This window comes from Aethalodelphis obliquidens, unplaced genomic scaffold (assembly GCF_003676395.1).
Source record: "Aethalodelphis obliquidens isolate GAN/ISIS:26980383/991018 unplaced genomic scaffold, ASM367639v1 scaffold2, whole genome shotgun sequence".
NCBI classification, from domain to species: domain Eukaryota; kingdom Metazoa; phylum Chordata; class Mammalia; order Artiodactyla; family Delphinidae; genus Aethalodelphis; species Aethalodelphis obliquidens.
In genome coordinates, this window is record NW_020837946.1 from 4,077,742 (window position 1) to 4,089,550 (window position 11,809).

Here is an 11,809-nt window from a genome sequence, read left to right on the forward strand (position 1 = left end):
CAACCATCTCCCCTCCCTCAAACACAGGGCATGAATTTTTTTTTTTTTTTTTTGCGGTACGCGGGCCTCTCACTGTTGTGGCTTCTCCCGTTGCGGAGCACAGGCTCCGGACGCACAGGCTCAGCGGCCATGGCTCACGGGCCCAGCCACTCCGCGGCACGTGGGATCTTCCCGGACCGGGGCACGAACCCGTGTCCCCTGCATCGGCAGGCGGACTCTCAACCACTGCGCCACCAGGGAAGCCCCAGGGCATGAATTTAAAAAAAAAAAAAAACACTCACACTCAAATTTTTCTCCTTTTATATCATTTCATCCAAGTTAATCTCTCGGGCTTTGCCTTTACGGTAGTACTCTTCTTTAAACACATTTATTCGGTTGATCATCTATGCTGTAAATATTTGTATTATCGTCAAACATGCCACCTAATGCCAAACATGCTTTTAAAACTTAGACCCAAATGCCTTTTTAGGAAAAAAAAAACTTTATTAAAAAAAAATAACTTACAAATGGAAAGAACTCTCTGAAATACAAGGTTTGTTTCGTGCGCCGTGTTACAGACTGGAATAGTGTTGCTTTCTTTATTTTCAATGTAACTTTACAATAATATTAATGTCCCAAACTGCATTACAGAGCAGTTTTCGTTCCATATCCCAGACCGGGTCAAAATACCACACAGATAGAAAACTATCGTAAATAAAACATTTCAGCCGAGACCGGCATGTATTTATATATATATTTATATGTATGCGTGTGTGTGTGTGTATATATATATATATATATACTTTCAAAACAGCTAACAATTAATGTCATCCTTAGTCAGAACGGAAGTCAAACTAATGTCGAAACTACAACACTGAATATATGTCAGCATTATACCTCCCATACAATATTTAAAATATATTTAAACTTTCAAATACATTTAGAAGGTACATCAAGGGTGAGAAAAATAAAGTCTTAAGATTTAAATACAAACCACCATATAAAACCTTCAGGGAGCACAGAAAAGTCCTATTGTACAGAAGTGCAGGCAAGGCTGTCCCGCAGCTGGTGTGACAAGCAGCGGGGACTGCTCGGCACAGCCCCGCACAGTGGGTGCCACTCCGTCGGGACACACGGCCACGCGACAGACAGCCGCATTGGCACGAGAGAGAGAGAGAAAGGAGCCACAGGGACACACGTTCCCCTTTTCACACAACCGCGGCATCAAGCCTGAAGCCACTTTGCTTTACTGTGGAAAATGACGCAGCCCGGTGCCCTGCTGGAAGCAAGCACACCATCCCGGAGGCCGTGCAGAGCGCGTCACTTGGTGTTTTGCTCCAAAGCCGAGTACTCGGTCTCCGACACTCGGGAGGCATCGATGAGCTTGGTGAGACCCGTTTTGGCCGAGTACTTGAAGATGAAGGCTTTCATCAGCTCGTACCTGTAGTTGCGGTTGATGAAGCTGTAGAGCACGGGGTTGACGCAGCAATGCACCAGGGACAGGCACTGCGTGACGTGCAGAGCCGTGAAGAGGAAGTTCTCCAGCTGGCAGGTGAAGGGGATGTAGTGGAGGATGGAGAAGATGTCCAGCAGTACCACGACGTGGTAGGGGAGCCAGCACACGAGGAAGACCACCACGTAGGAGAAGATGATCTTCCGGCTGCTGTGCTTTTCCTGGTCGCTGGAGGAGGAGATGGCTCGGGCGAGCAGGAAGTAGAAGACGGCAATGATGGAGAAAGGGAGGGCAAAGCCCAGGACCACAGAGATCAGCTCCATGCTGATCAGCCACTCCTTGACGCTGTGCTCGGGGTAAAACGACCGGCAGTAGGTCTCATTGTTCGAAGCGGACGTGACAGTCTTCAGGTAGTAGGTGTCGGGCAGGGACACGCAGAAGGCCAGGAGCCACGCCAGGACACACACGGCGCGACGCGTCATCTTCTTCTTGCGGCTGGAGGTGTTGGTGAAGTAGGCGACAGAGAGGTAGCGGTCCACGCTCATGCACGTAAGGAAGAAGATGCTGCCAAAGAGGTTGATGGAGAAGATGAGGTGAGTGACCTTGCACGTGAGCTCGCCCATGGGCCACTGGTTATGCTGCACGAGGCTGACCACCCAGACCGGGATGGTGACCACCACCCACAGGTCGGCGATGGCCAGGTTCAAGATGTAGCAGTGCGTGTCGTAGCCCGTGGTCTTGGCCTGGATGTTCACCCAGACCACCACGGAGTTGGCGATCATGCCAATCACGAAGATGAAGATGTAGATGAAGGAGAGCGTGTACAGCAGGACGTTCTTGTTGGGCATGTTGGCGCACTGCACAGTGTCCACGACGATGCAGTCACTGCTGTTGCACGGCCAGCTGATGTCGGAGAAGTTCCCCGGTTCCGAGTAGTCGAAGACGTGCAGATCCATGGTGTCACGAGCAGCAATCAAACAGCCTATGTGCAAAAGCAAACGAAAGGATGGAAGACCAGAACGGCTCCATTAGCAAACACTCCAGATCTGTAAAACGCTTTCCCAGTGCCCCTGTGTGCTCAGCGGTTTCCCCGTAGCTCCCTAGTATCTTTGCAAAGAAAGGAGAAAAGAAACCAAACATAACAGAATCTGCAAAAGAAAACACACCCAGATTCTAAATCCCTGCGGATCTAAATCCATCTCTCTTAAAGAGAGAAACAATGTTTGCTTTCTCTGTCTTTGCAGGGTTGTGTTCTCAAGACATCGTCAGCCTGGCTGTGCCCAGGGTGTGAAACCGACACAGTCCAGAGGCCAGAGGGACATCAGGCCCTGAGCGTCAGGCCCAGTAGTGCTGAGGGCCCGCTCATTCTCTGCTGGGGAGGGCAGAGCCATCTCGTCTATGTCCCCAAGAGCGGCGGGGTGGATCTGTTCCTGGCACTGGTGTATTACAAGTGTCCTGCTCGCCTGTCTCAGGTCCACTGCGGTTTGCAGTCAGGAGGCCCCTGGAGATGTGGGCAGAGTGTGGCACGCCCTGCAGCTTCCCTGCACCCCAAACCTGCAGCCTCTGACTTTGCCATGTGGTTCACAACTCAGTGCAACCAACCAACTGTCTCAAAGTGTGGGCCATTGCCTAGTTTTCCATCTTCTATTTGTCCAACTGCTTCAAGAGTAACTGGTGTCAAGACCCAAAGCACAAAAACCACCACCTGCTGCATCTCTGGAGGGGCTGACTTTTCTCGTCTTCCCTGCTGACCCGGCATGAGGTCAACACTCTCAACTGTCACCATTTTAACACCCATGGAGAACCCAGGCCCGAGGCTCCACTATGCCTGGAAATGATTCCCCCACAAACACCAGCTTCGAGAGCTGCCCAGGGCTGTCTTCTGCTGACTGGTCCACCCAAGGGCCCTGAAATCCCTCCACCACCTGCCGTGGGATGGCAGCCTCACTGCATGACTACGGGAAGGAAGATGTAAAATGAAACTATTCAACCTGAGGGTGCCCCGATCGGAGTTATCACCTAGAGTAAGGAGTTTGTGCTTCCTTTTCACCTGTTGCAGGTAATGACTGACCACGGGCCAAGCTTATTTGCCAAGTTCATTTAAAGTGGACTCCAGGACTTCCCTGGTGGCACAGTGGGTTAAGAATCCACCTGCCAATGCAGGGGACATGGGTTCGAGACCCTGGTCCGGGAAGATTCCACATGCCGCAGAGCAACTAAGCCCATGTGCTACAACTACTGAGCCTGCGCTCTAGAGCCCACGAGCCACAGCTACTGAGATCACGTGCTGCAACTACTGAAGTCCGCGAGCCTAGAGCTTGTGCTCCGCAACAAGAGAAGCCACCGCAGTGAGAAGCCCGCGCACGGCAACGAAGAGTAGACCCCGCTCGCCGCAACTAGAGAAAGCCCGCGTGCAGCAACGAAGACCCAATGCAGCCAAAAATAAATAAATTAATTAATTTTTTTTAAAAATAAAGTGGACTCCAGGCCACATGTAAGAGCTCCCAGAGGATGAGGACTGACTATGGCCCCTGGGTCAGTGCCCAGGTGACCGGGCTAAGGGTCTGCAGAGGCCCAGCTGGGAAAGCACCCATCTGGCGATCAGACCTTCCTGGATTGGGCTTCAGGTTCCTCACTCATTAGTGTTTAATTTGAGACGAGCTAACCTGTCGTGTGCCGCTGCTTTCTCAGGACACCAGCACACATCTCACGGAGCTGCTTAAGAATTCACGGGCCTGAGACAGAACCTAACACAAGCAGACACTCAAAACTTCGTGCCCGCCCCTCCCCCTCTCTTTACCTATTAGAAAGCATAGGCTCACTTAGCTTTTGCTCCACGTTCAAAACCGACTCTTCCCAGCTGCTGGGAAACGTCCTGCCCTGGAGGGAGACGCAGGAGCCACGCAGAGAGCACGGTTTGATGCTCTCACCTCCAGGCTTCATGAACAGAATCCCAAGAAGTGAGACTGTCTGCTGCCTCCCAGGGCTGCCTCCAAACTCACGGCAGAGGACCTGCTCTTGAATCCCATTTACGGAGACAGCCCTCAGGCTCCTGTCCCTTCTCCTCCATGGGTTGTAAGCGGCCTCTGGTTCCCCTCCAGGTGACCTGACCACACCTCAGTGTCCCCTGCCGCTGACGGAGATGGCTGGACCTCCCATGAGGTGGCTGGAACCGTGGGCCCTGCAACCGGGAAGCCTGGTGGTCCTCAGTCACCCCACCAGGAGGACCCTCGGGCCCTGGGACCACCAGCTTGTCGCAAGACCTGACCCGTAGCGCGCCCACACAGAGTCAGCCGGGTCAAGTTAGGACAAATAAACTGCTCACGTTAAGAGACTCTGGAATGCCCTGTCCTAAGATGCAGCTCCAGGACCCCAAGAGGACACGGACACACAGAGGACGCCTCTGCGAAGCCAGGCCCCCGACCCACTGGATGGGCCTCAGCGTGGGCAGCCACCCCCAGACCAAGCCTTCGAGGTACTACTGGCCCCTCCCGCTGCCCGGGCTGCGCACCTGCCTGGAGCTGACTGTGCCCGCGGCACCCCTGACCCCAGATGAGGGCAACAGGGGATTTGCGCTTTCCTCTCCTGCCTGGCTCTAGCGTGCTGACGCTTCTCCCCCATTTCCTTAAAATGAAACACATTTGCAGCATGGCTGAGTTTTATAAAGCGCTTGCACTCCATGACCTCATCTGCCCCGAGCCCCTGCAGAGCAGAGAAGCTTAGCTAGAGGACGAGCCACAGCCCCGCCACAGCCCCACAACGGTGGGCTGGCCCCTAGCTGGGGCTCCTTCGTCTGCCCGCACTGGCACAGCCCTAGCAGGCCTCGGCGGACACAGCCAGAAACCCTGGAGTTTGGGTCATTCACAGGGGCTGGAGCGAAAGGAAGGACCCCCAGCCTGTGCTGGCCTGACTCGGCTGCTGTGTCCTCACCTCTGTCTTCAACCCAAGGAGTCATTCCGCTCGCTGGGACACTCTTGTGCCCTGCAGGGTCCAGGTGGCGGGGCACTGCTCAGTGTGGACAGAGGGACGCACGCACGCAGGGGACCTCGGGGAAATGCCAGGCGTCTGTGTCCCTCTAGAACCCCACTTCTCCCACACAACAGACCTTCCGCACTCACACCACTGGGGCTGGGCCAGCCCTCGGTGTTCCCTGAGCCGGAGCCGCGGTGGGAAAGGGCTCGGGGACCCTGGATCGCTCCTTTGGTTTCTGCCTCTGGGTGACGAAAACCTGATTTAGTGACCATTGGTCCTCTGAGCCCAAAATGTTACTCGTGAACCGGGCACGTCACTCCCTGCAGCCATCCTTTCCCCTCGTTCCTGGACAGCATGAGGGAATCTTCCAGAAAGGGCTGAGGGGAGAGCAGAGGCTGGGGGGCTCCTCGCTGGAGCTTGAAAGCCAATTGGCCGGACTTTCCCGGTGGCGCAGTCGTTGAGAGTCCGCCTGCCGATGCAGGGGACGCGGGTTCGTGCCCTGGTCTGGGAAGATCCCACATGCCGTGGAGCGGCTGGGCCCGTGAGCCATGGCCGCCGAGCCTGCGCGTCCGGAGCCTGTGCTCCGCAACGGGAGAGGCCACAACAGTGAGAGGCCCGCGTACCTCAAAAAAACAAAAAAAGAAAGCCAATTGGCCCCACTGATCAATCATCCATCACCGATCACCTATCACTGATCACCCATCAGCCCAGGAGATGAGGCCAGAGGCCCATGCCTTGACCACCAGCCTCCTGCTGGGGAACCCACCCACCCCGACCCCACGGCCAAGGCTCCAGTGGTCCAGAGAAGGAAGAGAAGCACCAACAGAGGAGGTTAAACAAGCAGTGCGGTAATCCAGTCCTTCCCCGATTTAAACGGGAAGCTGAAGGGGGAAAAAAAGGAAGAACGCCAGACGATAGCGTAGCTTCGGTCATTTGTTATTTTACATGCATTCTGCTCTGGAAACAAACAAGGGCTGTTTCCAGAAAAGAGAATATTATGATATAAAGACAATCTGCCATGTTACGTCACACGTGGTCCGTGGCTGTCTGAGCGTGTGTCCCAGAGGTCTGGGGCTAACGGTGTGCGCCCCTCACTGCCCCACTGAAGACAAGAATCTTCCTAAGTCACTGGCTTAGGTTTTAACAAGCGATGCTCTCAGAGCTCCTGACCCAAACAAACACATGACACAGCAACTACGAAATATCGACCCAGGCCCCTGGTTCCCCAAGACCTGGCCAAACCTGAGGGAGGAGGGGGTGAGGGAGGCTTTCCACCGAGCCCCTGGGGCCACTCAAACCCCCTGAGATCCCGCAGCAGAGTCTCATCTCCAGGAGGAGCGGGAGTGGGGATCACCCCATCCACTGTGGAGGCCCCACTGCCTGTGCCAACCAGGAAGGACCTGTGGGCCCGACACTCCTCGTATACACAGTGACACCTCCCAGCCGTGTGACTGGGCTGCGGACCCCAGGGCCTGGAGCAGATGCCCTCATCCACTGGGACCTGACCCCCTCTGCTGGAATAAACCAGCAGTTCTGTTCCTGTCAGCTTGGGCCAGAGCTGAGGAGGGACTTCTGGGTGTTAGTCCCACCTGCCCACTGCCTGCCTCCCTGTGGGCCAGGCCCCCCACCGGGGTGGACAGGAGAATGAGAGACCCCTTCTGACACAGGTCATAACATCTGCATAAAGATTCCTGATGGAAGGAAAAAACCGGGGCTTGGAATAAAAGATTCTTACCATTGTTTAATTTTACAAGTTCACACGTTCTCCTCTCAAAATATATATTCCCAGGTCCCCAAATGTACATGCAAAAATGTTTACTGAAGCACTATTTATAAACCAGCAAAGAACTAGGGACAACATAAATGTCTACCCATGGAGGACAGCAAACCACTGTCTGGAATATAATGCAGCTGTACAAAGAAATAGGAAACCTACTTTTACGAACGTGGAAAGTTACACTTATACATATACCGTAATCTCATGTATGTTAAAAAAAAAACCAAAATTATGTGTATTTTTATAGATAAATACACTGGCGTAAAGGAATGGGAAAAAGATCTGTAGTGAGTATAACTTTGGGCTGGGAGTGTGGGATGAGGGGACAAAGGGAGAACTGTAGTTTCTACTCTATACGCTTCCGTATGATTTGAAACTTGCTATCAAGAATTCTGTAAATGTGAATAGAGGGAGGAATGTTTCCCAGAACAATAAAGGTTCACTGCCCATTTTTTTCTAGACCAGGGAGATCCCACTGAGAACAAAGGAGTAATCATCACTTTTCATTCCCTTTTCCCCAACACGTACTGCTTTATCTCACCGAACCCCCCTCCAGGGATCACTTCCCATAGATTCCATGCCCAACACCTGCTTCTGGAAAGCATCGCACTTCTGCCAGGACAGGAAGTGGATTTTCCTACAGCCTGAGGATGGAGGGCCAGCATCTGTCCATCCCGCCTCCCACACCGGCCTGGGGTCTGTAAAGGAACTCATCTGCCACTCGCATCCCCAAATGGTGGAAGGGAGATGCACCACTCATTTCTCAGGCTTATTATTCATCAATCGAGTATCCTTGGCAACCACTTCAAGCGGCCTGACACATTCAGCTGCTTCCAAATGGTTGCCCTGCGCTCACCAGGCCAGCTGGGGGCAAAGCCAGAATGAGAATTCCAAGTTCAGGGTCCCCATGGGGTGGCAGTTTGGCCTGCAAGGAATATGTCCTTTCACTGGCCAAAAGGCACTCCCCTCCAGGACACAGACTGCCACGTGTTCAGGTGTCTGGCCGGTGTTCCCCAAAACTGCCTTCAGTATGTTTGCAATTTCCGATCACAATCCCGGAAGACCCTTCCCGACCAACCCCTGAGCCCCTCGCTCCCCAAATAAATTCCATCCCAAATATCCCCTCTGTTTCTCCCGCCTCCTCCCAGCCCGGCCGCGCATCTCCAGTCCGTGTCACTGGGCTATTGGTGTGTCTCCCCTCATCCTCAAGCTCCCACCCCACGACGTCTTGCTCTCTGTGTACAGAGCAGCCAGCAATGGCACCTGGACAAAGTAGGTGTTCAATGAATTGATAGTCAATGAATCGACAGTGAATCGAGCTCCCCCAAGACCAGAAATGTGAGGTTATCAGTGGAAGTGGAGGCCCAGAAGGGACTTTTCTGAAATCCTCACAGAGCTAAGATAAACATCACTGGTTTCTATGTCCCCAGATGTTTGTGGAGCCCCTGCTGTGAGGGGCACTGCTCTGGGGCATAACAAAACCGTCCGCCCCCAGGAACTCGCCAAGTAACCGAGAGGTTCAGGAAGGCAGGAGGGCGGAGCTGGACAGCCCCTGAGCACAGTGGTGAGGGATTTCCACCCCAGTGGCTGATGGGGACCCCCAAGGAGAGAGGGGGTGGTGGGATGCTCAGTGATATGCCACGAGGAGGGTCACCGAATCTGGCTGAAACAGTCAGGCGGGGCCTGTCCACGCAGGAGCCACCAAGGCCTTGAGCAAGGGACTGGCTTTGGGGCAGAAAAGGAGGAAAGAGGTGACACAAACCACGGAGAAGGCTTGCACTGGAGGCTGGGTGCAGGTCAGACTGGAGGCAAACGCCAGGATGCCGTGCAGAGAGGCTAACACAGGCCAGGCCGCCCAGGGCACCAGCTCAGACGCCAAGGGGCCCTCTGGGCCCTCCAGGACCTCTGCCTGCAGGTGGCCTTGTTGACGGGTCTTCTGCAACTGGGACTTGTGTCCTCCCAGGGTGGAATTTCACGGAGCAGCTCAGTGTTGTCCCAACAGTATGACCCGGCTCGGCTAATCTCGCTGCTGGGCACCTGGAAACTGAGGTCAGACAGGCAGCAGGACCAACCATCTCAGGGGTGTGGCTCATACCAGCTCTCGTCACTCTCCCCACTCCCCAGGGACTCTCCAGTGGCACTCAGCCTCTGGTCTCCTGTGAAAGCCCTGCCCCTTCTACTACTCAGCCCAGTGCAGTCTGCGTAAAGAGGGCCCGCATCATCTGTGAAGGTCATTAGGAAACCGCACGTCATTGGCGTTTGTTTCACTTCTTACCAATCCTGCATTAGATCTACGGGAAAGTCCAGGAAAGCTTCAGCCCAAGCCTGGGAGGCCACCTGCTGGGGCTGAGAGCAGAATGGGGGCGGCGTGTCCGCCACCCCGTGTCGCGCAGACAGAACAATGCTGTCCTGACTGCTTACTTTACACAAGTCAAGAATTGCTCTGAATCACTTGAGAACTTAAAAAAATAATAGAGAGAGAGAGAGAAAGAAAAATCCAAAGCCTAATTCAGACATGGGCCGCCTGTTTCCAGAGTCCTCAGACACACTACACACGGACACACAGGGCAGCCTTGTCCACTGTAAGTATTGGGGGAGATAAAACGAACCCCACATCCAGAAACCTGATCTGCTCTATTGTGCTTAGCAGCCCAACAGGGAAGCAGTGCCGGACCCAGAAGGGCAGATCCAGAGATTTCCACGGCACAAAGGCTGCCGTCTGGGTTGATGGGTGTAACCAGAGCCCTAATTCCCACCCAGCTTAGTATCAGGATGAGGTAGTGGGAGGTCAGCCAGCCCAGGACAGCCACTCACCTCCGGCTACACACAACGGGGTTCCCAGGAGAACAGGACGCAATCTTAGACAAAATTAAGCGAAGACCCGACCAAGATTTCTGTTACAATAAGAGAACTGGAAGATGCTAGCCACCTGGCTGGCAGGGCCCTCACCGTGCGGTCCCCATGCGGCCCCCTGCACCTTTATCTGTCCCTTGACCTAGAGCGGTCCAAGGCCACCTGAGGTGGTCTCAGCCCCTCCACCTTTAAATGCTTGGAAAAAAAAAGAAGGGGTCAGCTTCCAAACCTACTTGGGGCTCAGCAAAATTTTCACTATAAAAATATGTAATTCTCTCATCACTTGAAGAACCAAGCAACGTTTGTTTTTTTCCAATTCTAAGCTAGTAGATTCTTATGTAACCAAAGTATCAAAGATTCCCTGCGGAAAACCATTAAGGATTCAAAATCAGAGGACTCCCCCTTTTTTCCTTTCTTTCTTTTTTTCCTGCTTGCTTGCTCTTACTTTAATAAGACATACGTGTCCCAGAGCTGCAATTTCCTGGACTTTAAAAACACTTGACATGACACACAGATGTCCACCTACACACATGCAGTTCGATTGGAAGCCCTTCTAATACTGCTTTTGCTCCTGAGTAAAACCAAGCTCCTCGGCTGCCTGTACGAAAAGTACAAATACTTTCTAGCCCCCAATTCCATTCGTGTTCTGCAAAATCACTGAGGACCATCTCAAGTCCTGAGTTACTCTTGGGGCTCACGGAATGACTCTCTTTCAGTCTCAGGTTTGAGTGACCAACTTCCCTTGTGTCTCCTGGAAAACGGGAGCCTCTCTGCCTGGAGTGATCACACAAAAAGCCACTGTTCCTGATTAAGTAGGTTTTTTTGCTTGGGTTTTTGTTTTTTTTTTCCATCCAGAAAGCCTATACTTTGCCTGTTCTGGACCTGATTAGAAAACATAATACCTTCTCCAGTCTCTCAAGACTTGCTGTTAATATGGGATAACCTCACCTCCGAAGTCCTGACTCAGTTAAGCATCGTCATGCTGCCTGGACTGTACTCTCTGGAACTTTTTTTAAAACTACGATTGCAATGCGCACCCCTTTAAAAAACTCAGATGGGCGGCAAAATACAGGCATTTCTCAATTTTCTTTTGCTTTTCCACTCTAATCCCGTGCAGCCCTCCTCCCCCACCCCGGTTTCCAGGAGGCTGTGGCAACAGGCTCCGCAGTTGTGTGCACACTGGAGTGTTTATTGCAGAGACTGGGGAAAAAAGAGCAAATTGTTTCCAAGCTAGAGCTCCCATGTGCAACTCCGCTTCAGAAGAAGGTTCTGCATCTGGGGAAACTCAAGGGCTGATGAAAGAAGGGCAAGCAGTTTATCCATTTAAAATCTATGGGAAGTTAAGCACAGACACCAGCAGCCTCCACTTTCCTTTCTAGGCAAACCTATTTGATCTCCGCATTTTCCTGGAATAAATAAAGGGACACAAAGGCAGCATCGGCGCATTTAAAAAGAAAAGAAAAAGTTACCACATTGAGATTTTGCAGAATGAAGTTTCAGGGGATGTCAGGGCATCAAATACCTTCAAAGGGCTGTAAACCATTTCAGGGAGGCCTCTTCTACATCTGGAAAACGTAATTATCCTGGTGTGAGCAAGTGAATTGAGAGAAAAGAAGGAAGGAAAGAAGAAGGAAGGAAGGACAGACTGAAGGAAGGAAGAGAGAGAGAGAGAAAGGAAGAAAGGAAGGAAGGAAGAAAAGAAAGAAAGAAAAGAAAGAAAGAAAGAAAGAAAGAAAGAAAGAAAGAAAGAAAGAAAGAAAGAAAGAAAGAAAGAA

At 52.5% G+C, this 11,809-nt stretch overlaps 1 protein-coding gene across 3 annotated transcripts in view; it reads right to left on the minus strand.

The window, feature by feature from the left end:
• Nucleotides 1–462: 462 nt before the first annotated feature.
• ACKR3 (atypical chemokine receptor 3) overlaps nucleotides 463–11,809 on the minus strand; it is a 12,520-nt gene continuing 1,173 nt past the window's right edge. The window contains exons 2-3 of one of the 3 annotated variants that reach the window (XM_027117461.1): nucleotides 11,557–11,599; nucleotides 463–2,414 (exon numbers count right to left, since the gene is read on the minus strand). In XM_027117461.1, coding sequence (XP_026973262.1) covers nucleotides 1,300–2,388 — 1,089 coding nt within the window. In that variant the 5' untranslated portion in view covers nucleotides 2,389–2,414; nucleotides 11,557–11,599 and the 3' untranslated portion in view covers nucleotides 463–1,299. Of the gene's footprint in view, nucleotides 2,415–11,503; nucleotides 11,600–11,809 lie in introns of those variants that run through there. The other 2 variants (XM_027117450.1, XM_027117440.1) reach the window with 2 other exon arrangements.